Source organism: Chiloscyllium plagiosum, unplaced genomic scaffold (assembly GCF_037043375.1).
Source record: "Chiloscyllium plagiosum isolate Xiang-an unplaced genomic scaffold, Cpla_swu_hap1 HiC_scaffold_39, whole genome shotgun sequence".
Classification (NCBI taxonomy): Eukaryota; Metazoa; Chordata; class Chondrichthyes; order Orectolobiformes; family Hemiscylliidae; genus Chiloscyllium; species Chiloscyllium plagiosum.
In genome coordinates, this window is record NW_028270177.1 from 20,808,590 (window position 1) to 20,836,472 (window position 27,883).

The following is a 27,883-nucleotide window of genomic DNA, read 5'->3' on the forward strand; positions in this document are numbered from 1 at the left end:
GTGTTGCACTCAGACACCAGAATTGGTTCTTCTGAAGGTTTCATTCGGAATTTTATACATTTTACAATGGTTTGTGAAATATCGAGGCATGATTAGTAGTACGTTCTTCCGAATGAAGTTGTGTCTATTGTATTATATAACGTGATGGTCGGTATATTCTGTGTGAAAATAAAATCACCTTTCCACAAGATTTTTCACTGGTCACTCTCACCAATATTGTCATGGATGGATGAATCTGCAGCAGGGAGATTAGTAAGAATGAGGTCATGGAAGTTTTTCCTCATGTTGGTTCCCTCAGTACTTGTGGCAGGCCCAATTAGGACTCAGCTATCCTAGTCAGTATTGCTTCTACAAAAACATCCTTGGTAATGAACATTGGAGATCCCCCCAATCAGATACATTCTGTTCAGGTACATGGCGTCCAATTTCAGTGTTGAGGACTCCAGAAGCAACTCTGTTCCAATTGTGTTCCACTGTCCTGCCACCTCTGGTGGGTCCACCCTGCAGGTGGGACAGGATATACCTAGAGATGATGATGCTGGTGTTTGTGATGTCACCTGTAAGGTATGATTCTGTGAGTATGACTGTTTCAGATTGTTGTTTGATTAATCTGTGGGATAGCTCTTAGAATTTTGGCACAATCCCCCAGATGTTAATAAGGAAAATTTTGCAAGGTTCATACAAATGGGTCTGCCATTTCATTTTCAGTGCCAGGTGGCCAGTCTGGTTTAATTCTTTTTTGACTTTGTAGCAGTTGGGTACAATATTCATAGTTACCATTGTCCTTGATTTGTTAATTGATTTTGAATTCCAACAGCTGCCATGGCCCCACAGCATTCACTTTGCGTTTCTAATTATGACTATTAGACCCCTGCCTCCTCATTTAATACTAACAATGTTTCACAAAGATAAAATGCCAAATGTATTTTCTTACTCCATCAAGTAATTCCAATGTTAATTTTTTGTTGTAATATCTAGGGCTAAAGCCAGTACCATTTTCTTGGAAAGAATGGAACTTGGAATGGTTCGTGAAGTCATTCAGCAAGAGAGGATCTGACAGAAAGGAGAGAATTCTCCGTGAATTAGAACTCAAATCAGGTATACTACCATTTTCTGAATCTTTGTTGTTTTGCTGTCAATTGTCTCCTAATATCCGAGGTTGTCAAACCAAGGCTCACAAGCCAAATGCGGATCTTTTAGCCATAGAATACAGCAAATTGCTTGTGAACAACAGAGCGAGGTAGGAGCAATTCTGATTGTATGAAAGCATGTGAAGGAGTCTGATACTCAAGGTAGACATTGAAATTATTTTTAGAACCATGTTCAGATTGAACACCATACAAGAGGTGAAAACTAGAGTGGTTTGTTGAGATACAGAAAGTTAGTGCCCTATCTTGAAGCCAAAAACACAATAACACAAGCAGCATCTAAATGTTTTTCCTCTACCTAAGCTGTCCCAAATTCACACAGTGAAGTTCACTTTCTACCTCTACCGCCTCTGATAGACTTCCCTTTGGCACTGCTTAGGGATGTGAGCCTCCATAATTTATATTATATCTTCCTAGCACCTCCCAATCTCACTGTCTCATACATAGAACTCTCACATAATTTGTCTTTTTCTGTACCAGAGAATATCAAATGTTCACGTTTTCAAGGGTACCACAGCAGCTCGTTTATGGCTTAGTGACAGGAGCCAAAGGGTGGTGGTAGAAGACATTTGTGTAATAGGAGTCTGGTGTGTAGTGGTGTATCACTAAGCTCCTTATTGTTTATGATATTCATAAATTATGTAGATGAAAATGTGGGAGGCATGATGAGTAAGTTTGTGCATGACACAAAGATTGGCCAGGTGGTTTTAGTCAGGAGGTGGGTGTTAGCTTACTGAAGAATAAAACAGATTGGTCAAAAAGGCAGATCATTGACAAATGGAACTTAACTCTGTGAGGTGATACACTTTGGAAGAAGGAAAAAAGACAAGATACTCCGAAGCTCAGAGGAACAAAGAGATCTTGGAGTGCATGTGCACAGATTCCTAAAGTTGACAAGACAAATTAAGAAAGCATTTGACATACTTGCCTTTATCAATCATGGCATTGATTATAATTTATGTAAACCTTGAATTGATTATAAGAGCAGGCTGGTTTTATTGGAGCTGCACAGAACTTCAATTATGTCATGGTAGGAATAGTGTGTACGATTTGATCACCACAATATAGGAGGATGTGATTGCATTGCAAGGAGTGCAAAGAAGACTCGCTGGGATGGAGTATTGCAGCTATAAAGAGAGGCTGGATAAGCTTGGATTGTTTTCTTTGGAGCAGAGAAGTTTGGGAGGGGGTGGTGTATAGAGATGTGTAAGATTATGAGGAGCAATGAATGGAAAGCAGATGTTCCCCTTAGTCAAAGGAGTAATAAATGCAGGAGGTTTAGAAGGGATTGGAGGACGGGACAAAATTTCTGGCTGTAAGAGCTGCTCCTTTTTTTTGAGGTATTTTATGTGCTGGAGGTGATTTCCTCGAATTCCAGGAGCAGCAATTACTGTTTTATATGCTGTTGCATTTTTTTGGAACTTTGGAAAAGAAAAGTCAAAACAACAGCAGTTTTAAAAGGGAGAAGAGCAGACAAAGGAAGCACATGGTAAGGACAGTGCAGGAGAGAGAGAGAGAACCTGCACAGTTACTGCCTTTGCTGTTTTTGAATTCATGTGTCGCTGGACATCGGAGTGCATCTGGGAAAATTAACAAACAGTAAATTTCACAACGTATCTTGGAGGAACTGGTTTGGGCGAAGTTCACAACACAGAATCAGGTAAGTTAATTGTTGTTTTAAGTCTGTCCAAGGGAAAGGCTGTATTAGTGAGTACAGTGGGTTCTTTCTTGATTAAACTTAAAATATAAGTCATAGCTCTTCACTTAACCTGATGCAGTGTTTTGTAGAGGAATAAGACGGTGTTATTTTCTGGGTCTGTAGATTGTGAAGAAGCAAAAATGGCCTTTGCAGTGATATGTACTTCTTGTCAGATGTCAGAGTTTAAAGAGAGTTTAAGGGTTACTGCGGATTATGTCTGCCATAAATGCTGTTGGATGTGAATCTTATCAGATTGAGTGGATCGGTTGGAGAGACAGATAGAAACGATGAGGAATTTGCAACAGCAACAGTATGTGATGGATGGCAGTTATAGGAAGGGGGGAAAATCTCAGATACAGTTACATAGATGGGTAAACTCCAGGAAGGGTAAGAGAGGTAGGCACCTAGGGCAGGAGTCTTTTGTGCATATACCCATTTCAAACTGGTATGCTGTTTTGGAAAATGTAAAGGGTGATGGATTCTCAGGGGAACGTAGCACGAACAGCTAAGTTTCTGGTATTGAGACTGGCTCTAATGCAATGAGGGGTACATCGGCTTCCAAGAGATCAATTATGTTAGGGGATTCTGTAGTCTGAGGTACAGACAGACGTTTCTGTGGCCAGCAGAGAAAAAGCAGAATACAATATTAGTCCAATTTAGGTGCAATCTATCCTTCTTGTACAGGTCACTTCTACCCCAAAAGAGATTCCAATGATCCAAAAATGTGAATCCTTCTCCCATACACAAGCTTCTCAGCCATGCATTCATCTGCTCTATTCCCCTATGATGTGTTGTTTCCTTGGTGTCAGGATCAAGGGTGTCTCAGAGAGGGTACAGAATGTTCTCACGGGGGAGAGGGGCCAGCAGGAGGTCATAGTCCACATTGGAATCAACGATATAGGAAGGGAAAAGGTTGAGATTCGGAAGGGAGATTACAGAGAGTTAGGCAGAAATTTAAAAATTTACTACCCTCAAGGGTAGTAATATCTGGATTATTCCCAGTGCTACGAGCTAGTGAGGGCAGGAATAGGAGAATAGAGCAGATGAATGCATGGCTGAGAAGCTTGTGTATGGGAGAAGGATTCACATTTTTGGATCATTGGAATCTCTTTTGGGGTAGAAGTGACCTGTACAAGAAGGATGGATTGCACCTAAATTGGAAGGGGACTAATATACTGGCAGGGAAATTTGCTAGAACTGCTTGTGAGCATTTAAACTAGTAAGGTGGGGGTGTGGGACCCAGGGAGATAGTGAGGAAATGCAAGGGGACTAACAGGGAAGGCAAATGAACTCAGGGCATGGTTGGGAACATGGGACTGGGATATCATAGCAATTACAGAGATATGGCTCAGGGATGGGCAGGACTGGCAGCTTAATGTTCCAGGATACAAATGCTACAGGAAGGATAGAAAGGGAGTCAAGAGAGGAGGGGGAGTGCATTTTTGATAAGGGATAGCATTACAGCTGTGCTGAGGGAGGATATTCCTGGAAATAACCCAAGTTATTTGGGTGGAACTGAGAAATAAAAACGGATGATCACCTTATTGGAATTGTATTATAGACCCTCCAATCGTCAGAGGAAAATTGAGAAACAAACTTGTAAGGAGATCTCAGCTATCTGTAAGAATAATAGGGTGGTTATGGTAGGGGATTTTAACTTTCCAAACATCGACTGGGACTGCCATAGTGTTAAAGGTTTAGATGGAGAGGAATTTCTTAAGTGTGTACAAGACAATTTTCTGATTCAGTATGTGGATGTACCTACTAGAGAAGATGCAAAACTTGACCTACTCTTGGGAAATAAGGCAGGGCAGGTGACTGAGGTGTCAGTGGGGGAGCACTTTGGGGCCAGTGACCATAATTCTTTTCATTTTAAAATCGTGATGGAAAAGGATAGACCAGATCTAAAAGTTGAAGTTCTAAATTGGAGAAAGGCCAATTTTGACAGTATTAGGCAAGAACTTTCAAAAGCTGATTGGAGGCAGATGTTTGCAGGTAAAGGGACAGCTGGAAAATGGGAAGCCTTCAGAAATGAGATAACAAGAATCCAGAGAAAGTGTATTCCTGTCAGGGTGAAAGGGAAGGCTGGTAGGTATAAGGAATGCTGGATGACTAAAGAAATTGAGGGTTTGGTTAAGAAAAAGAAGGAAGCATATGTCAGGTATAGACAGGATAGATCGAGTGAATCCTTCGAAGAGTATAAAAGAAGTAGGAGTATACTTAAGAGGGAAATCAGGAGGGCAAAAAGGGGACATGAGATCGCGTTGGCAAATAGAATTAAGGAGAATCCAAAGGGTTTTTACAAATACATTAAGGACAAAAGGGTAACTAGGGAGAGAATAGGGCCCCTCAAAGATCAGCAAAGCAGCCTTTGTGTGGAGCCACAGAAAATGGGTGAGATACTAAATGAATATTTTGCATCAGTATTTACTATGGAAAAGTATATGGAAGATATAGACTGTAGGGAAATAGATGGTGACATCTTGCAAAATGTCCAGATTGCAGAGGAGGAAGTGCTGGATGTCTTGAAACGGTTAAAGGTGGATAAATCCCCAGGACCTGATCAAGTGTACCCGAGAACTCTGTGGGAAGCTAGAGAAATGATTGCTGGGCCTCTTGCTGAGATATTTGTATCATCGATAGTCACAGGTGAGGTGCCGGAAAACTGGAGGTTGGCAAACGTGGTGCCACTGTTTAAGAAGGGCGGTAAAGACAAGCCAGGGAACTATAGACCGGTGAGCCTGACCTCGGTGGTGGGCAAGTTGTTGGAGGGAATCCTGAGGGACAGGATGTACATGTATTTGGAAAGGTAAGGACTGATTAGGGATAGTCAACATGGCTTTGTGCATGGGAAATCATGTCTCACAAACTTGATAGAGTTTTTTGAAGAAGTAACAAAGAAGATTGATGAGGGCAGAGCAGTAGATGTGATCTATATGGACTTCAGTAAGGCGTTTGACAAGGTTCCCCATGGGAGACTGATTAGCAAGGTTAGATCTCGCTGAATGCAGGGAGAACTAGCCATTTGGATACAGAACCGGCTCAAAGATAGAAGACAGAGGGTGGTGGTGGAGGGCTGTTTTTCAGACTGGAGGCCTTTGACCAGTGGAGTGCCACAAGGATCGGTGCTGGGTCCTCTACTTTTTGTCATTTACATAAATGATTTGGATGCGAGCATAAGAGGTACAATTTGTAACTTTGCAGATGACACCAAAATTGAAGGTGTAGTGGACAGCGAAGAGGGTTACCTCAGATTACAACAGGAGATGGGCCAATGGGCCGAGAAGTGGTAGATGGAGTTTAATTCAGATAAACGTGAGGTGCTGCATTTTGGGAAAGCAAATCTTAGCAGGACTTATACACTTAATGGTAAGGTCCTAGGAAGTGTTGCTGAACAAAGAGACCTTGGAGTGGAGGTTCATAGCTCCTTGAAATTGGAGGCACAGGTACTCCTTTATTGGTCAGAGTACTGAGTACAGGAGTTGGAAGATCATGTTGAGGCTGTACAGGACATTGGTTAGGCCATTGTTGGAATATTGCGTGCAATTCTGGTCTCCTTCCTATCGGAAAGATATTGTGAAACTTGAAAGGGTTCAGAAAAGATTTACAAGGATGTTGCCAGGGTTGGAGGATTTGAGCTATAGGGAGAGGCTGAACAGGCTGGGGCTGTTTTCCCTGGAGTGTCGTGACCTTATAGAGGTTTACAAAATTATGAGGGACATGGATAGGATAAATAGACAAAGTCTTTTCCCTGGGATCGGGGAGTCCAGAACTAGAGGGCATAGGTTTAGGGTGAGAGGGGAAAGATATAAAAGAGACCTAAGGGGCAACTTTTTCACGCAGAGGGTGGTACGTTTATGGATTGAGCTGCCAAAGGATGTGGTGGAGGCTGGTACAATTGCAACATTTAAGAGGCATTTGGATGGTTATATGAGTAGGAAGGGTTTGGAGGGATATGGGCCAGGTGCTGGCAGGTGGGACTAGTGGGTTGGGATATCTGGTCGGCATGGATGGGTTGGACCGAAGGGTCTGTTTCCATGCTGTACATTTCTATGACTCTATGAAAAATGTTTTCACTCAGAAGTTGGTGGGCGTTTGGAATGCATTGCCTGGGAGAGTAGTTGAGGTAGGAGACCTTTTATAAGTATTTTAATGACCACTTTAAATACTATAATATTCAAGGCAATGGACCTAGTGTGATAAAGTATGGCGGGTGTAGGTTGTATAATTTTGGTGGTACAGACTCAATTAGCCAAATGATCTCTTCTCTACTATATGATCTATGATGAAGTTCCATTCTGCTGCATCTTTTACAGATATTGCTCTAATGGATGGGAATGTGATTTTTAATTTTACTTGTTGTTTTCAGAAAATCATGCTCATTATTGTTGTTACAAGTGGCACGTCTGATACAATTTATTTAAAAATTACAATTACATTGAATTATCACAAATCAGGTAAAACATCTAATGACTGGAAAACTGGATAAAAAAATGAGCAGTCACAAAAATGATACAGCTGACCTTCCAACTGGTACAAGGGTATTCCTCTGAAATCAGAATGTTGGGCATCAGAATAAAGTACAAGATGTCTGGCACCCTGAACCCGACAGTCATCAAATAGCTGATATAGATGGCCACATCAAGCTGGAGAGGAGCTTCAGAAAGTGGTTCACAAAGGTGAGTTGCTTGAAGTGGGTGATGTGGAGGCAAGAAGGTCACTCAGCATATTGTGGAACCTGAAGTATCAGTAGGTGATGGCTTGAATGAGGTGGCATTGGATAGTGATGAGGAATCCTCGTGTGACCTGTGTATTGTTAGTCCGGGAGCACCTCCAATGGGAGGAGGTTGATTCACATTCTGAAAAAAACTGCAGGAAGAACCTATTGGGAGGCAAAAACTAAGACAACAAATGCCACTGACTTATACATATCCTAGAGACCTGACCAACTTAGACACCAATGTGGGTGATCCACCATTGAGCTTGGCTCCTTTTGGAAGAAGCTACCAGTACAGATATGAGATTGAGAATATTTTGTGGAGAAAATGCTGATATCACTCTATCTTTTTACCATTTGCGCAGATAGGTGAAACAAGAAGAAAATGCTACCAAAATGTGGGCCCAAATAATATGACCGTCATGACAAAGTTGAATCTGCTAATCATACACTGCTTCACAAGTGATCACTGTGTGTAATGTATGGTTGCCAAAATGGCAAGTCTCAAGGAAAAAGTGTAATGGAACCTCCAGCGACAAGTGACATGGTCAAGGAGAGTACCAAGCAGGGCAGCTCAAGCAGTTGTGCCAGGACCTCCAGCAGCGGGTAATGGTAGTGAGGGAAGGCTCCAAGCAGGGCAGATGGACCAGTTAAATAGATCCTCTTTAGAGGAAAGGGTATGTTTGGTGAAAGTTGGCGTCATGGGAGACGGATGAGGCAGACAAAGGGTTTCCTCAACTAGATGTAAACCACTGGCATAATTCCATACAAATACTCTATCTTCCTGTTTAACCTTCATTTCCTTTCCTGTTTGTAATGCTCTGGCATCCATTGGAGTAAAGAATCCCTGTGTCGTGATTTCAGCATGTCCATGTGTTCAGATCTCATGTTACAGGCATAGTGAAGGGAAGGTGTAATATAAATTTACTATAACTTTATCAAGGATGTATGAAGTTGGCATTGATAATTTTGGATTTTTTTGTTAATTCAAATACAACAAATAATCTGATAGAGGTCTTCAAAATTGTGAAGGATTCTTTGAATATATATTTTTTAATCAATCTGTTCTCAGTGGCACAGTGGTTAGCACTGCTGCCTCACAGCGCCAGAGACCCGGGTTCAATTCCTGGCTCAGGCGACTGACTGTGTGGAGTTTGCACATTCTCCCTATGTCTGCGTGGGTTTCCTCCAGGTCCTCCGGTTTCCTCCCACAGTCCAAAATATGTGCAGGTTAGGTGAATTGGCCATGCTAAATTGGCCGTAGTGTTAGGTGAAGGGGTAAGTATAGGGGAATGGGTCTGGATGGGTTGCGCTTCGGCGGGTCAGTGTGGACTTGTTTGGCCGAAGGGCCTATTTCCACACTGTAAGTAGTCTAATCTAATCTAAACCTGTGCAGTAGGTGGGACTTGAACATGGGTTTCTAGCTCAGAGGTGGCAGTATTACAACATGCCATTAGAACCCAGGGTTCTTTTATCAGTACATAGTGATTGTTTCCAGAATTTGGCAATAAAGGACATAAATATAAACATTGGCCATTCATTCCTAACATTTTAAGATTCAGTATTGTTGGTCAGAAGCAGTTGGAATCTATTTCTCTGAATTTTTATAATCCGTATGTAATGCACTACTTTTATTCCACTGGCTAGAATGACTTCACAATCTGATGTGGTCATCTCAATTGGCCAAATTTCTGCTTTTTCTGGTAAAGAAAATGAGTTAATTTAATTGGATGGTGAGAACTGGGCCATGTTTTTTAAATCTTTAGGATGTGAGTGCAGAAGAATCCCAATTAACCTGATAGTGTTTGAAATAAAAATTTTGTGTTTGCAATAAGGCTAGCCTGTCAACTTTTCTATGCTGCAAGGCTACTTGACTGGTTGTTTACAGTATTGTCATTTGTGAAAAAAATTGAAAACTTACAAAAGGATATGAAAAGATTTTCTCTCTTTATACTGTAATAAAATGAAAGCAGTTCAACAATTTCACAGAGACTGCCCAAAATTTAATGGCTCACTTTAAAGTCATCAAATGCTCTAGTATTCCTTTTAAAGAAACAGTGGATCAGATTTTACCAAAACTTAGCGAAGTGTCAATTTTGGGGGAGTTTATTGGAGGATTTTTGCCCAAGAACTCTGGCAAGTTATCTCATGCAATTCTCTGCAGCTCATTTATTGTGAATGAACTATTTCTAGGGCACCATGCTGATGTTCTCATGTGCTTACCAATAGAGAAAATAATTGTCACTGGCAGGATCTTCTGAAATTTCCCTACTAGCACCATTTTAAGGCCAACTGTGCACCAGATCAAAAGCTATCAGCATGAATAGCCCTTCAGAGTAAATTAGAGGGAGGAAAATGCAAAACAAAAGCTTCAGAAGGACATTGGTGACGCAGATGACTCTTCATTGTAAATTAAATCTCATATTTATATATGTTTTTACCACTTTGTATCATGATCTGTCTGATCGACTGTCACAGTAACTGCAACTACAAGAGTGAAGCTAAACAGACTACTCGTCCTAAATGTCATACCATGTTAAAATTCTGCCTGAAGGAGTGCTACTGTTTTCTAATGCCCAGCATAGCATAGCACCTTGTCATTGTTCAATATGAATGTATCTCATGTTGGAAAGCCTTCAAGCAGTTGAAAGTGTTAGTCTTTTATTAAACAACAGCAAAAGTTAAGGAAGAACAAAAAAAATCTGCATTTGCTTCTGAGACTAAACATCTGCTTGCTTTTTTGACAAGAACAAATTAACAGTCAAGGAATGATTAGTTCATCTAACTTAGATGTATTAGAACCAGTTGTCAATTAAAATCTTTTTGGCTTGTTGCCTCCAATGCTCCAGCAAAAGTACTGATCTCTGCGCAGCTCTTCAAATGATTTACTGTTAATTCCCAAACTGGTTGCACAGGACCTGCAGGACCTATTGTAGTTCATTCACTGGACTATAATAATATGGCACCTCTTGACTGCCCAAACAACCACATGACTAACCATGACCAATGCCTTGAACTGAGATTGGACAATGCCCTGACATACAGTGTTGATGCTTCCTGAATGACAACAGTCCCTTGGCACTTGACTAGCGCCACTTTCCTTTGAATTTAAAACATTGTAATTTGGCTGAAGCCCATGCAGTGTTTGCTGCAAAAACTGCTGTCATGTGTTGTTGAGGTGAGCTTGACATAATGTGATGCCATACAGCAGCATATCCATCCCTTTCATGGATCACTGCTGGCAAACATGATTGGCTGGCTGGCTTTGTGTTTGACTACAAAGCAAGGCAAGATTGAAGTATTTTTGTCTGTTAGAGTGATGTGGTAAAGCACAAAAAAGAAAGGCGTAGCAGAAATATGGGGTGACCGTTTAAGTAGATGCAAAGTGGTTGAGTCCTAAGGAAGCAAGCATAGGGCCCTGAGATGCAGCCTGCTGTGATACATGAGAGACTTTCCTGTCCCTGCTTGCAAAGCAGCCTGGCAGCAGCATCACAATTAAATGTCAGTGAGTTCCAATGTCCAATATTTAAGTTGTAAACTTTATGGTAAGTGAGTGAGAGATGTACAATGATGATGTAGCCAGGCCGATACATATGCAATGCGAACCTCTGTGGACAGGGAGGGATATGCCATATGAAGCCATTTACCGCCTGGAGATGTAGGGGAATGCTGGCTTAGACAGAGGCTTGACAGTGAGCTGGAAACACCTGGTATTTGCTCTGGCTTTTGTGCCAAACATTGTCCCAGTTTTTTTTTTGCTTTGTGGAAAAATAGCAAATTGCATAAAGATAAAATGAAAATAGGTAATAATGAAATAGAAATGTATGCAATTACAGTCCTCACTGCTCACTAGCAAGATTTGTATCTCTTCATTAAAACCTTTGGTGTAAAATCAGAAAGTTTTTTCTAAATGTTGTGAATTTAATTTTTTCCAATCTTGCCATATTTTCCCAACTGTTTTGCCATTGCCCACATCATTCAAAGTCTGGAAAGATTCTGCCTATTATTTATTTGCTTTTGTTCAGCAGAATACAATACTTTAATTCAAAATAGCATAAAACCTAGTTAAAATCGTTTTTAAACCTTGAATTGTTACAGGCCTTTTGCTACCACCCTTAAAAAGAGAGTGAAATCCTAGATTGTTTTTCTCATGATTTACTTCTAATACCACCGCAAAATTATGACAAACATATCCACAGGATGGACATAAAACTTCCATAAACCTAAAACATGCCAGCGCCGATGTGCTCATCAGTGTGGCAGACATTCAGACTACATTGGGTTCTCACTTTGATAAATCAGCAGCATTGAATTCCAATCCAGTGTTATCCCTATTTTTCTATAACAAAGTTGTTGCTAGGAATAAATTTCTTTCAGAAAATTGTAATGATAATTTACTATTGGAACAGCATACTTAAGGTAAAAGTAATAGTTCTGTTGGTATAATGCTAATTCTGATAGAAAATAAAATGAAGTATTTTGAAAGCATTTTTGTGGATACAAGTTGAATAACTGACTAGTTCATTTTTAGAGTGGTAATTAGCTTTGCAGGTCACCGCTGTATCATTGAAATCAACAACATAGTACTGAAACAGAAGACATTACATAAAATCTGGGTAATATCAAAGAATCTGCTTTTAGACATCTAACGGCAATTACAATCAACTTACATCTGTTTCATTCTTTTCAATTTGACTACAGTAACTTCTGGGTATCCAGACTTTTTTTATAGTCACTGGAGTGATATTTAAGTCACTTGAAAGGAGTAGCAAAATTTAATAAAAATGCCACATACATGGATTTAATCTATTTAAGGTCAGATTTTTTAAAAATTGATGCACCTCAACAAGTTCTTTTTTGGGTATTTATTTTATTCTGCAATGTTGTATTCAAATAACCTTTCTGCTTTTAAACATTATACACTAACCTGCAAACACTATATGACTCGGATAAAAAACATAAATTTGAAATATTTCAATAACAGAGAACTAACAATATCCTAATGGACAAGTAAATCCATTGACAAAATAAAATCAATTCTATATTTATGTTATTGAAATTACATTTTTATATGTATCTTTTATTTGAACAAGTGTGCTATCTATCCAGCCTATGACAAGAAACTCTCAAGATTTTTAAGCACCTAAATAAATTGTGATACATGTTGCTTCCCTCGAATTTGACAGCGTCATGAGAGAAGCTTTGTTTACATTAAACCACATCTTCACAGACCTGCCAGCTTGTGCCATAATGAGTATGAAGCCGACAGCAATAATATAAACCATTTGGTGAAAGGTTCAATGAAATGAAATAGTCTGTTGTGGAATTAGCAAATAGCAGAAATGAATGGTACATGTTGTAGCATAATTGAATCAAAATTATGAAGAAAAGGAAATGTTTTACCCACCATTAGATGTCACTACAGCATTTAAATGGCGCACAATACAGGCGCTTAAGAGAAAGGCATTTCTCATTCTTTTCCAACCTGATTCACCAAGTTTTTCGCAGGTGGTTGAGTAGACTGGTGTGTATGGGGACCTAGTTGTAATGCTCCAGAAGTAGTTGTTCTGTGGAACAGCTTAAAGACCACTTGTATTTTCTTGCCTGTCAACTTCGTTGGGAAAGCTTCTAAAACAGATATTTCTTCTAAAATATTTTGGGATAGGTACGACAACTTCAGAATATGTTTGTAACTCATTTTCTTCTCTGAAATTGTCACTGCAAGCATTATTAATAAGCAATGGCACTAGTGCACATACTGTATTTAAAATTAGATCAAAAAGCATCTTCTCCTACAAGCTGAAGATAATTCTATTTGCCTATTGAAATATTTTATAGCTAGTTGAATGAATATTAAATGAGTGTTAAGGTATTTGAAAATGTATGTTAAAATAGGACTGAGTCAGCACAGGTTTGTCAAAGGGAGGGCATGCCTGACAAATCTGTTAGGAAGAGTTAATGAGTAAGTGAGGGGATTTCCAGAAGGTCTTTGATAAGATGCCGCATAGGAGGCTGCTAAATAAGGTAAGAGCCATGGTTTTAGGGGAAAGATACTTATTCATCCTAGCAGTAAGATATTCATTTGGCAGTTAGGAAAGCAAATCTAATATTACTATTTTGAGCGCGTTTAATACAAGAGCAGGGATATAATGCTGAGGCTGTATCAGTTCTGGTCAGACTGCATTTAGAACTCTGTGAGCAGTTTTGGGCCTTGTATCTAAGGAAGGTAGTGGCCTTGGAGAGAGTTTGGAAGAAGTTTACAAGGATGATCCTGGGGACGAAGAGCTTGTCATCTGAGGCATGATTGAGGACTCTGGGTCTGCACTTGATAGAGTTTAGATGGATGAGGAGGGAATCTCTGAAACTTAGAGTGCTGGGAGGCCTGAGTAGAGTGGACATGGACAAGTTACTTCCACTCATAGGAGAGATTAGGACCCAAGAGCACAACCTCAGAGTGAAGGGATGACCCTTTAGAATGGAATTTAGATGAGAAGGAATTTCTTCAGCTAGAAGGTGGTGAATTTGTGAATCCATTGGCACAGAAAATTGTGGAGACCAAGTCATTGAATGTATTTAAGACAGAGGTAGATAGGTTCTTGATTAGTAAGGGGATCAAATGTTACGGGAGAAGGCAGGAGAATGGGGTTGAGAAACATATCAACCAAGATCGATCAGCGGAACAGACTCGATGGGTTGAATGACCTAATTTTTCTCCTACCTTATGGTCTTATTTAACAATATATTCTAATATGCATTGTCTCAAAATACCTGTTGCAAATTTTGTTTTAAAAGTCATCTGTGAATTTCCTAAAAGTGTTTTAACGTTGCATTCTCATATTGAAACAATATATACATTTGATGAGTTTATTTCACAAATACAATAGTTTCATTATGATAATCAAACTGTATAGTAGAAACATGATATGACAATAGAATATTTTCAGACATTCCAGGGCATGCTAAATTGAATCATAAGTTGTTGTAAGGGTAGGAGTAAGCAAAGCAGCATTAGTTAATGCATTGGTGAACTCAACTTGCACAGTTCTACAGTAGGTTACCAGCTTGTGTCTGAATCAATACGTTCTTAGGTTCAATGGTATCAGTTATTCTTGTAAGCTGATCCAAGTCCCTTATGCTTTGGTGTTGACTTGCAATTGCGACAATAATATGGTTTTGAGAGGTGCATTTTGTCCTGGTGTTTTTTTAATAAGAACATAAGAAATAGGAGTAAGCCGTCGAGCCTGTTCTACCATTCATTAAAATCATGGATTCATTGTTGGTCTGTTCACCGAGCTGGTAGGTTTGTTGGCAGACGTTTCGTCCCTTTTCTAGGTGACATCATCAGTGCTGTGTTGCCTCCCGTGAAGCGCTGCTGTGTTGTTCTGCTTTACATTTATATGGTTCTGTTTGAGCTGGTTCTGTTTTTTTCATTGCAGTGGTTCATATATTAGGTCCAGGGCAATGTGTTTGTTGATGGAGTCCGAGGATGAGTACCATGCTTCCAGGAATTCCCTTGCTGTTCTTTGTTTAGCCTGTGCTAGTATCGTTGTGTTGTCCCAGTCAAACTCATGGTTCTTGTTGTCCATGTGTATGGACACCAGGGAGAGTTGGACATGTCGCTTAATTGCTATTTGGTGTTCATGGATGCGGGTCGCTAGCTGTCTGCCTGTTTGTCCTAAATAGTGCTTAGTGCAGTCGCTATATGGGACTTTGTAAATTACATAAGTGGATGTCGGGTCCTTTGTTCTGGTGAACTGCTGTATGAGTGAGGCTGAAAGTTTGTGTGCTGTCAAGATCCCTAGTGGTTAGAGCAGTCTTGTTGTCAGTTCTGAAATGTTTATAATGTATGGGAGAGAGGCCATGAGTTTGACTGAGACAACACAACGATACTAGGACAGGCTAAACAAAGAACAGCAAGGGAATTCCTGGAAGCATGGTACTCACCCTCAGACTCCATCAATAACACATTGACCTGGACCCAATATACAAACCACTGCAATGGAAAAATCAGAAGCAGCTCAAACAGAGCCAAATAAATAAAATATGGAACAGCACAGCAATGCTTCGCAGGAGGCAACACAGCACCGATTGTGTCATCTAGAAAGGAGATGAAATGTCTGCCAACAAACCCATCAGCTTGGTGAACAGACAACAATGAATCCAACCAGCTCCCGAGCTACAGGTCTTCACAAAATCTTTAAATTAAGAGCATGGTTCATCTTTTTGTGGACTCAGCTCCACTTACCCGCCTGCTCACTATAACCCTTAATTCTTTTACTGTTCAAAAATCTATCTTTGCCTTAAAAACATTCAACAAGGTAGCCTCAACTGCTTCGCTGGGCAGGGAATTACACAGATTCACAACTCTTTGGGTGAAAAAGTACCTCCTCAACTCATTCCTAAATCTGCTTCCCCCTCATTTTGAGGCTATGTCCATAGTTCTAGTTTCACCCACCAGTGGAAACAACCTCCCTGCTTCTATCTTATCTACTCCCTTCATATTGTTATAAGTTTCCATAAGTTATCCTCTAATTTTTCTAAATTCCAATGAATATTCTCTTAATCTACTCAACCTCTCCTCATAAGGCAACCCTCTCAATTCTGGAATCAACCTAGTGAACCACGTCTGCACCCCATCCAGTATGTCATTTCTCAAGTAAGGAAACCAAAACTGTCCTCAGTTCTCACGGAGTGGCCTCACCAGCACTCTATGCAGCTGCACTATAACATCCCTACTTTTAAACTCCATCCCTTTAGTAATGAAGGACAATATTCCATTTGCTTTCTTAATTATGTACTGCACCTGAAAACTAATTTTTTGTGATTCATGTACAAGGACACCCAGGTCCCTCTGCACAGCAGTATGCTGCAGTTTTTCACCATTTAAATAATAGTCCATATTGCTGTTATTCCTACCAAAATGGTTGCCCTCACATTTACCAACATTGTACTCCATCTGCCAGAACCTTGCTCACTCACTTCACCTATCTATAGCCCTCTACAGAATTTCAGTATCCTCCACACACTTTTCTCTACCACTCATTTTGGTGTCATCTGCAAACTTTGATACACTTGGTCCCCAACTCTAAATCGTCGATATAAATTATAAACCATTGTGGTCTAAACACTGATCCCTGGTGCACACCACTAGCCACTGATCGCCAACCAGAAAAACCATTTATCTCCACTCTTTGCTTTCTTTTAATTAACTAATCTTCTATCCATGCTGCTGCATTATCTATAATGCCATCCACCTTTATCTTATGCAGCAGCCTATCGTGTGACACCTTGTTGAATGCCTTCTGGAAATCCAGACATACCACATCCACCGTTTCCCCATTGTTTACTGCTCTCGTAGTGTTCTCAAAGAATTCCAGTAAATTAATTAAACTTAACCTGTCTTTCATGAACCCATGCTGCATCTGCCTGATGCAACAATTTCTATCCAGGTGTCTCGCTATTTCTTCTTTGATAGATTCAAGCATTTTCCCCACTACAGAAGTTAAGCTAATAGACCTATAGTTACTCAACTTTTGTCTATCTCCCTTTTTAAACAGTGACATCACATTTGCTGTTTTTCAATCTGTTGGTACCACCCCAGAGATCAGCAAATTGTGGTAAATGATCACGAGCGCATTTGCTACTTTCCCTGCCATCTCTTTTATTACCTTGGAATGCATTCCATCAAGGCCAGGAGACCAGTCTACCTTTAGGAGACAGTGAGGACTGCAGATGCTGGAGTGTGGCGCTGGAAAAGCTCAGCAGGTCAGGCAGCATCCAAGGAGCAGGGGAGTCGACGTGATGAAATACTTACGGCCGAAACATCGACTCTCCTGCTCCTGGAATGCTGCCTGACTTCCTGTGTTTTTCCAGGGCCACACTTTTTGTCTACCTTTAGCGCCATTAGTTTTACCAACACTATCTCCTCCACGATAATAAAAAGAAAGGACAACCTTGCATTGGCTGGGAATCAAACTCAGGCTTCCCACATGGGAGGTATGAATTCTACCACTAAATAGAGATTGACACAGAGGTAACGAGCGGACCACTAAGCCAATAAAGTAAACAGCTTGTGAGTTCTTAGGTCTTTTTGGAATGTTGGAACAGTGGAAGCAGTCTGAATGGATGGGATCAAGCTCTCACAGAACTAGGATTTTTAGTTAAGTTTGCAGTAGCAGTCGCTGTGTTCTTAAAGGTGGATGTAGAAGTACTTTTTCCTCCCTTTCTCATAGCTACAAGCTGGGTTCTTTCCCTGCTGTTAGAATTGCATGTGAAATAATTTGTTTTACTGACTTTGCCCTTGCCAAGGGTGTGCTTGTGGGATGTTACTACATCGGAACAGTTAATGAGTAGTTTATTATTTTGTTAAACATTTTGATAGAGTTACAGTTAAGCGAATTCTTTTATTTTTATTTTGTCTGCATTTTAATTGAAGTGGAGGAATAAAGCATGTTTTGCTTCAAGCCTGATAGTTTGACCAATTGAATTACTTCTGGAACATAACGCCTGGCACTTGTCTTTAAAATAAGAAAAAATTAGGGTTTAGGCTATCTTCTTGACATGTTTTGAGGAGGTTTGGTCTGGTCCATAACACAATGTCCATATAAGGAATCCTCATGTCAGGAATCATTGAAGAGAAAGCCACAGGCTTGGAGGTTCTTGTTCAATGTTTCATGATTAGTTAAGTATTTTTCTGATTAACAGGAAGAGGATTCTTCAGATTGCTCTGCATTAGGGACAAGTGTTCCTAGGGTCAGGGAGAATTGGAAGAATCGTTGTGTTGCAAGATGGGAAGTTGTTTCATGATCTCATAGCTGGACCGGGGAGCTTAGAAAATCCTGAACAAGCATGACTCAAGCTGTGGGAATGGTGGTCTGGGAACATTAGGTATCTAAGCCTTGAATACATTGTGAGTTTGCCAGGGTGTGGCAGCTTTGGGAGATGCTTAAGGCACAGCGTTCGAAGCAAATCTCTTTTGAACTATCAGACACCTTTACTGTCATGTTCGTTGCTTTTCAGACTGATTCTAATGTCAGGCATCCACAACAACTTTGACTATTATCAGTCAGTTCTTTCCTTTAAGTTTTGACTAAGTGCACTTGTTTATATTGCATTTTAATGCTTTTAGACAACAAAATAGCATAGCGAGGCAATGGCCTAGCGGTATTATCACTAGATTAGCAATATGGAAACCCGGGTACAATTCTGAGGACCCAGCTTCATAATCCCACAATTGCAAATGGTGGAATTGAATTCAATAGACAATAGGTGCAGGAGTAGGCCATTCTGCCCTTTGAGCCTGCACCACCATTCAATATGATCATGGCTGATCATCCTTAATCAGTATCCTGTTCCTGCCTTATCTCCATAACCCTTGATTCCGCTATCCTTGAGAGCTCTATCCAACTCTTTCTTAAATGAATCCAGAGACTGGGCCTCCACTGCCCTCTGGGGAAGAGCATTCCACACAGCCACCACTCTCTGGGTGAAAAAGTTTCTCCTCATCTCTGTCCTAAATGGTCTACCCCGTATTTTTAAACTGTGACCTCTGGTTTGGCACTCACCCATCAGCGGAAACATGTTTCCTGCCGCCAGCGTGTCCAAACCTTTAATAATCTTATATGTCTCAATCAGATCCCCTCTCAGTCTTTTAAACTCAAGGGTATACAAGCCCAGTCGCTCCAGTCTTTCAGTGTAAGGTAATCCCGCCATTCCAGGAATTGACTTCGTGAACCTACGCTGCACTCCCTCAATAGCCAGAATGTCTTTCCTCAAATTTGGAGACCAGAACTGCACACACTACTCCAGGTGTGGTCTCACCAGGGCCCTGTACAGCTGCAGAAGAACCTCTTTGCTTCTATACTCAATCCCTCTTGTTATGAAGGCCAGCATGCTATTAGCCTTCTTCACTACCTGCTGTACCTGCATGCTTACCTTCATTGACTGGTGTACAAGAACATTCAGATCTCTCTGTACTGCCCCTTTACCTAAATTGATTCCATTTAGGTAGTAATCTGCCTTCCTGTTCTTTCCACCAAAGTGAATAACCATACATTTATCCACATTAAACTGCATCTGCCATGCATCTGACCACTCACCTAACTTGTCCAGGTCACCCTGTAATCTCCTAACATCCTCATCACATTTCACCCTGCCACCCAGCTTAGTATCATCAGCAAATTTGCTAATGTTACTGCTAATACCATCTTCTATATCATTAACATATATTGTAAAAAGCTGCGGTCCTAGTACTGATCCCCGCGGTACCCCACTGGTCACTGCCTGCCATTCCGAAATGGAGCCGTTTATCATTACTCTTTGTTTCCTATCAGCCAACCAACTTTCAATCCAAGTTAGTACTTTGCCACCAATACCATGCGCCCTAATTTTGCTCACTTAACCTCCTATGTCGGACTTTATCAAAAGCTTTTCTGAAAGTCCAGGTACACTACATCTACTGGATCTCCCTCGTCCATCTTCAGAGTTACATCCTCAAAAAATTCCAGAAGATTAGTCAAGCATGATTTCCCCTTCATAGATCCATGCTGACTCTGACCTATCCTGTTACTACTATCCAGATGTGTCGTAATTTCATCCTTTACAATAAACTCCAGCATCTTTTCCACCACCGACGTCAGACTAACTGGTCTATAATTTCCTGCTTTCTCTCTCCCACCTTTCTTAAAAAGTGGTATTACATTAGCCACCCTCCAATCCGCAGGAACTGATCCCAAATCTATCGAACTCTGGAAAATAATCACCAATGCATCCACGATTTCTCGATCCGCCACCTTCAATACCCTGGGATGTAGACCATCAGGCCCCGGGGACTTATCAACCTTCAGACCTAACAGTCTCTCCAACACCAATTCCTGGCAAATATAAATTCCCTTAAGTTCAGGTCCTTCAGCCACTGTTACCTCGGGGAGATTGCTTGTGTCTTTCCCAGTGAACACAAGATCTGAAGTACCAATTCAATTCTTCTGCCATTTCTTTGTTCCTTGTAATATATTCCCCTGTTTCTGTCTTCAAGGGCCCAATTTTAGTCTTCACCATTTTTTTGCTATTCACATACCTAAAAAAGCTTTTACTATCCTCCTTTATATTATTGGCCAGTTTACCTTCGTACCTCTTTTTTCTCTGCGTATTTCCTTCTTAGTAATCCTCTGTTGTTCTTTAAAAGCTCCCCAGTCCTCTGTTTTCCCACTTATCTTTGCTATGTTATACTTTTTCTCTTTTAACTTTATATGTTTCTTAACTTCCCTCGTCAGCCACGGCCACCCATGCCTCCTCCTAGGATCTCTCTTCCTTTTTGGAATGAACTGATCCCGCAACTTCTGCATTATACACAGAAATATCCGCCATTGTTCCTCCACTGTCATCCCTGCTAAGATATTGCACCATTGAACTTTGGCCAGCTCCTCCCTCATATCTCCATAGTTCCCTTTATTCAACAGAAATATTGTCACTTCCGATTGTACCCTCTCCCTCTCAAATTGCAGATTGAAGCTTATTGTATTACGGTCACTACTTCTCAATGGCTCCTTCACTTTGAGGTCCCTGACCAATTCTGGTTCGTTGCACAAAACCAGATCCAGAATTGCCTTCTCCCTGGTCGGCTCCAGCACCAGCTGTTCTCAGAATCCATCTCTGAGGCACTCCACAAAGTCTCTTTCTTGAGGTCCAATACCATCCTGATTCTCCTAGTCTTCCTGCATGTTGAAATCCCCCATAACAACTGTGGTAACATCTTTGCGAATTCAATAACAAATTGAAATTAAGAGTCAAATGATGACCATAAAATTTGTTGATTATCAGAAAATTCGTGTGGTTTGTTAATATCATTTAGGAAAACAAACTGTCATCCTTACCTGGTCTGGTCTCTAAGTGACTCCAGACCCATAGCAATGTGGTTGACTCTTAACTGCTCCCTGGGAAATTGGGGGTGGGTGCTAAATGTTGGCTGAGCCAGATGCACCTGCATTCTACAAATGAACAAAGAAAAACCTCAATTAATTCATAATGTTTCTGAAGCAGAATTAATCTTCTGAAATCCACATTGACTGCTTTTAATTATTTCTCTTCATCTTGCTGTCAGCATTGGTTTTGTGGTAACACTTTCACCTCTGAGTCAGAATGCTGTGGGTTGATACCCCACTCAAGAGACTTGATCATAACAGGCTGACACTTAGTAACAAGGGAATGGTGAACTGCAGGAGGTACTGTCTTTGACCTTTTAAGGTTGATTTTAAACATGATGTTGCTTATTGTATGTAGTTGCTGTGTGATTATTTATCTTTTTTTCTTCACTTCCGTTATAGTCTGTTCTTCTGTAACATAATAGTCATGGTTCTTGTGCAACCTCACGTTATAGAAAAATTGCACTTTAGAAACAGCACTTAAAGTGTTGGAGATGTAATCACTTATGTTTTAAAAGTTCGTGCTTTACAATTGTCAACCGCATTATTTCGAATTCATGTTGAGGAAACGCATGTGATAGCAGCGCTCCGAAAGCTGGTGCTTCCAAATAAACCTGTTGGACTACAACCTGGTGTTGTGTGATTTTTAACCATATTAGTTCAGAAAGATTAAAACAAGAAAATGGGTTCACATAGACAGCATTGAGGACAAGAATGGTTTTCTTATTTGGAATTCTTCCATGAAAAGCAGTAAGGCACAGATACAGTGAGTGTCAGGAACAACATTTACTCTGCTATTGGCTTAAAGAAATAGCACCTTAGATGTTTTGATAGATTGGGCATGTCTAAAGTGATAGCTTCATTAGATTGTTCAAGATCATCATAGCCAGCTGCACGTTGACCATCTCTGCCATCGGAAGATCCCTATCCCTGGACCCCATGGAGGAGGACGAAATCTATTTACAGTTAAAAGAGTCCAAGACAAAGATGAGGAGACAGAGCAATTCTTGCTGAAACATTTGGCTTACAACATCCTACATGATGGCTAAATTAAGCATGATAATTAAGCTTTGATGCTTACACGACAGCAATATCTTTAATTTAAATGTAGACTCTATGGTGCCAGAGAACTGAAACTGAGGGCAAATGCAGCCTGGTGTTCTGACAAATGTGTATCTTGTTTTTCTCTGTATTCTCAAACTGCTACTGTTCTCTCATGCTTTGTTATCGACCTGATATGTCTCAGAACTGATGAATCAATGTTTAACTATTGTTCAACTGAACCCTTCTCTATGTTGGTCTCAGAAGTTCTTCTTCAAATATTTGCTCGTACCACCAATGCCTGCACCTGCAGTGCCATTCTAATTCCTCTAGCTGGATGTACCTATGCTGATGCTTGCTGCAGAAGTTTTAAGGGACATTGAATTGTCTTGAAGCATTGGGCTTGTAAATAACACTGCTTGCATTTTTTCTTTAGATAAATTAATAAAAACAGGAAAAAATGTTAGAATACACCTCTTATTAAAATGGACAAAGTATGCTAGTTAATTTTCTGCAATGTTTGCATATGAGTGTTTAACTTGCCTTGAGCTTTGGAGATCATTCCAGTTACAGAATGGTGGACTCCATTTGTGTTCTTAGACTGCAGTATGTATACCATGTTCTGTCCAAATTAACCGTAGCATCTAAAATGAAGATAACTACCTTTAGTCTTAATGCCTTCCTGCTGTTATGCACCATCTCTGTTGCCAAATCCTGCTGAGGATTGAAAGTTTGACAAGCACCTTGGTAGAAGCCTCCTGTCCATCCTACATATCAGCTTACCTGTGAATAAATAACCAGGTATGTTGCTTAATATGCTCGCTTGGTGATGACACCTTACTAGTAACCATATAACAACAGTACCAATTTGCAATGGCAAGATGAGTGTATCTGTAAAAGTCGGAAAGAATTAGTTTTTGGATAGCTAAGCGTATGCTTGAATCAGGGTGTAACAAGACAAGAATTAACTATTGATTGCATATATATGTGAATTATTTGCCTGAAAGGAGTTGGATTAAAAAATCAAAATTACCTTCAAACTATGTTCCCTCCTGTACAGCACCAAACTATAAGCATGGAATAGGTAAATGTATGCTTTTGTGAAAAACTGAGAACTTTTTTAGCTTGGTATTAACATTTTTCCTTATCTAATGCCTAATCCTGTATATGTTTACCATTGTATTCAATGAGATTAGGCCGGTGCAATACTGCAAATGCTATCCCCACTACCTTTGTGATAATACTATCGAAACATTTAAACTTGAAAATTCATCCAAAATATGCATTCTCTCCATAATTGCAAGTGGCTGATTTGAAGATATAAATGTAGTTTTTAAAAATTGTGATGAGTTGACCAGAATCCATCAATCAGTTGTTCTTGTATATTTCTTATCGGGGAAGATGTGCTTGGATCCCAAGGAATACAATCCTTTTGAAATAGAAATCAAAATAAAAGTTTCATTTGCATTTCTTGAGCTCCATTTGAAAATAAACATGTCCAAACCTTATCACCAACCCCCATAATTTTTCTCTCTGCACTCTAGCAATGACATCATCCTTTATATGGCGATTGCAAATTTGGACTATTCTTGTCCTCCCCTAACAGTGCTCTCCTGTCCATTACTATACAATCTTATTATTTTTAAAAAATGTATTTTTATTAAAAAAGGAAATGTTATTCTTTTGAATATTACAACAAATACAAAACCAAATAATTCAAACCAATGTTAAAAAACTGACCCACTCATTATATATATAAATAAATAATAACTAATAACAAAGCTAAAAAAGGAAAATCTTAACAATAATAATAATGATAATAACCATAACACAGCTCATCAAAACAAAGCAATAGCCCTCGATCATCAGGCGCATAAGTTTAGATTAGATTAGGCTCCCTACAGTATAGAAACAGGCCCTTCGGCCCAACAAGTCCACACCGACCCTCCAAAGAGTAACCCACCCAGATCCATTTCCTTCTGACTAATGCACCTAGCACTATGGGCAATTTACCATGGCCAATTCACCTGGCCTGCACATCTTTGGACTGTGGGAGGAAACCGGAGCACCCAGAGGAAATCCACGCAGGCACAGGGAGAAGGTGCAAACTCCACACAGACAGGCGCCCGAGGCTGGAATTGAACCTGGGACCCTGGTGCTGTGAGGCAGCAGTGCTAACCACTGAGCCACCGTGCTGCCCTATATGTTTGTAGTTCCTCCCCTCTGGATACCATATTCATTACATAGAATTGCCATGGTGTTATATAAGGCTGTTATTACTATGGTGGACAAATTTGTACTCAAGTAGTCCAAAAAGGGCCGCCATGTCCTGTAGAAAACCAGTTTTATGGTGCACCATACTGTTAAGAAAGTCCAAGGGAATGTGCTCCATGATTAGCTTACGCCAACCCCAGGGGGATTTTCTGACATCCACCCTAATGGAATGTTCTTTTTGCACAAAAAGTGAGGATACTGGACTTTTGCGTCTAATGAAAGTAAATTAGCAAAGCCAAAAGAAGAGATACTGGGTCCATTTCCACCTTTGTCCCCAAGGCCTTCTCTATTTCACCACCACAACTCTCCAGTATGCCCACAGTCTGTGGCAGGATCAAAGACAATGGGTAAGCGTGCCCAGCTCACTTTACATAAAGGACACATTGGAGATGCTCCTGCTTTAAGTTTAATGAGGCAAATGAACCCTGTGGAGAATCTTCAATTGCAAGGTGTGGGTCCTGTTGCAAATCGAGATTCTTGCATTTTCCCAGATATTCTCCCATATTTCAGAAGAGATCTCAACGTCCAAACCCCTCTTTCATATCCTGCAGAGCCATTTGGTCTTTTTCGTGGGACCTTCTACCAATAGATGGATAAGCATTGCTAGCAGATAATGTACCCTCAGCCCTCAACATCCTCTCCTCTATGTCGGACCTATAAGGATCAGTTAAAAGTGTAGTCTCTTTTTGTATGAAATTTCTAATTTGAAAGAAACAAAAGAGGTCCCTACTGGGCAATTTGTATTTCCGAACCAACTGGTCAAAGGACATCAATATGTCCCCTTTGAATAAATCACCCAAGCAAGACATGCCTCTAACTGCCCATAGATTAAACCCAAAGTTCATCATCCCTGGCTGAAAGCCCGACATGCCAACTATGGGTGTCAAATATGATGTTTTGGCAATATTGCCCTCCCCCTGATGCATTGCCCTCCACACCTTGACAGTACTGATGACTATTGGGCTATGGCAATATTCCTTAGCAGGCTAATAAGGGGGCATCTTGCCTGAGATGCTTCGATGTCCACCCAAAGAGAGTGAGGGTCCCAATCATTCACGTAAGATAGCAATGAACTTAACTGATAGTTTTTGATATCTGGGAGGCCCACTCCTTCCAGTCTGTAAGGTTACTGCAATTTAGTCAATTTAAGGAGGGGCTGCCAGCAATACCAAATAAAAGAACTGAACCAGCCGTTCAGTCTTCTGAATATTTGCTTAGTAAAAAGCAGAAGAAGCATTCGCATAAGATACAACAGGCGGGGCGCAATGTTCATTTTAATGAGGGCTATCCAACCTAACCAAGAGATCAGAAGCGCCTCCCATCTATGAAGGTCCTGCTTGATTTTGTCGAATCTGTCAAATAAATGGGCAAAATTGGCTTTAAATAGCCAATCAAAACAGGAGTAATAAATATATCTAAGTAGAGAAAGCCCTCCTGCGACCATCTAAAGGGCAACCAAGATCCGCCCTCAGGAGCAGGCACTCTGGGAAGACCATCCATGGACATGGCCTCTGACTTCACAAAATTGATCTTATAACCCGAGAAGCCACCAAATGGATTGATGCATTGTATTAGGAGTGGCACTGAGATTGTTGGGTTTGATAAGAAGACAAGAACATCATCCGCATACAGTGCCATCCTATTTGACTTCGTCCCCACCCCTGGAGCGGTTATATTGGAATCCCTACGTATTGTGTCTGCCAGCGGTTCGATCACCAATGTGAAAAGCAACGGTGACAAGGTACAGCCATGTCGACTGCTCCTACAAATATTAAAAATTGCTTGACCATACACCATTGGTGAGGACCGCGGCAAGAGGATCACTATACAAGACCTCCACCCACCCTGGGAAGGTCTCTCCCAGGCCAAATCGCTTCAAAGTATGAAAAAGGTATGGCCACTTGACCCTGTAAAATTCCTTTTCTGCATCTAAGAAGATCACCAGCCTCTGTACCGATCGTTGTTGACATACTTGGATCATGTTAAGTAATCTCCTGATGTTATCCGTTGATCTGTGACCTTTTATGAGCCCCATCTGGTCCTCAACGATGGAGGACAGTACAGTTTCTAGACTTAATGCCGAAGTCTTAGACAGGATTTTGAAGTCAACATTCAGGAGTGAAATAGGCCTGTAGGAAGCACAGTCCTCCGGTGCCTTCCCTTTTTTTAAATATATATTTTTATTAGAAACATTTTCAAACATCTATATGCAAACAAGAACAATACCAAATACAGAAAGATAGAGGCAGTACAACAATGTCATATCACGATGCTATTAATAATGAACTACCTACTATTCTACCAGAAGAAATGTTTTTATTTAACTTCTACAATCAAATTAAATAAAAATTAAATTAAACTGAATTCAAATTAACTTAAATTAAATTATATTACATTACTTTATTCTATTTCACTCACCACACCTCCACTGAGGCTCCCATCTCTGGGAGCACCAGCTTTCGTATCCGTATTCTTTTCCTCATCCTCCCCCTCCCAGGGCCTCACAGGCGCCCAGACTGACTCCTACAGCTATACCATGGCCCCAATTAATATTGCTGATAAGTCTAATCAATGTGATTTAGAAAGGGCCACCATGTCTTTAAAACTGCTCCAGTTTGTGGTGCACCATATTTGTGAGGTAGTCTTTGGGGAGATGCTCCATCACCAGCCTATGCCACCCCATAATACCTAGGGGTTTTTCCAATGTCCGATTCATTAAAATGTTCTTCCTCGCACAGTGGGTAAGAATGTTTCACAGGCTCTTCCTGTGTTCCCCCAGAGAGGGCAAATTTGGCAAATCCAAAAGAAGAAATATGGATCCACTTTAACTTCAATCACCAGGATGTCCTTCAGCTCCCTTACTATAGCACTCTAGTATCTCTGGATCTTGCAACATGACCAATAACAGTGCGTGAGAGTGCCTGTACTAATTTTACATTTGGGACACTCTGAAGACACTCCTCTCTTGATCTTAGCTAGCCTCTCTGGCGCCATATGAGCCCAGTGTAAAATCTTCAATTGCATGGCCTGTGCTTTGTTACATATTGAAATTTTCCTTACATTTTCTCAGATATCTTCCCATACT

General features: G+C 40.5%; 1 protein-coding gene across 1 annotated transcript in view; it reads left to right on the forward strand.

Annotated features, from left to right (window-relative positions):
• LOC122540996 (protein FAM227B-like) overlaps window positions 1–27,883 on the forward strand; it is a 298,901-nt gene that overhangs the window by 45,179 nt on the left and 225,839 nt on the right. Inside the window, exon 10 of the mRNA XM_043677409.2 lies at window positions 979–1,098. Coding sequence (XP_043533344.2) covers window positions 979–1,098 — 120 coding nt within the window. The remainder of the gene's footprint in view (window positions 1–978; window positions 1,099–27,883) is intronic.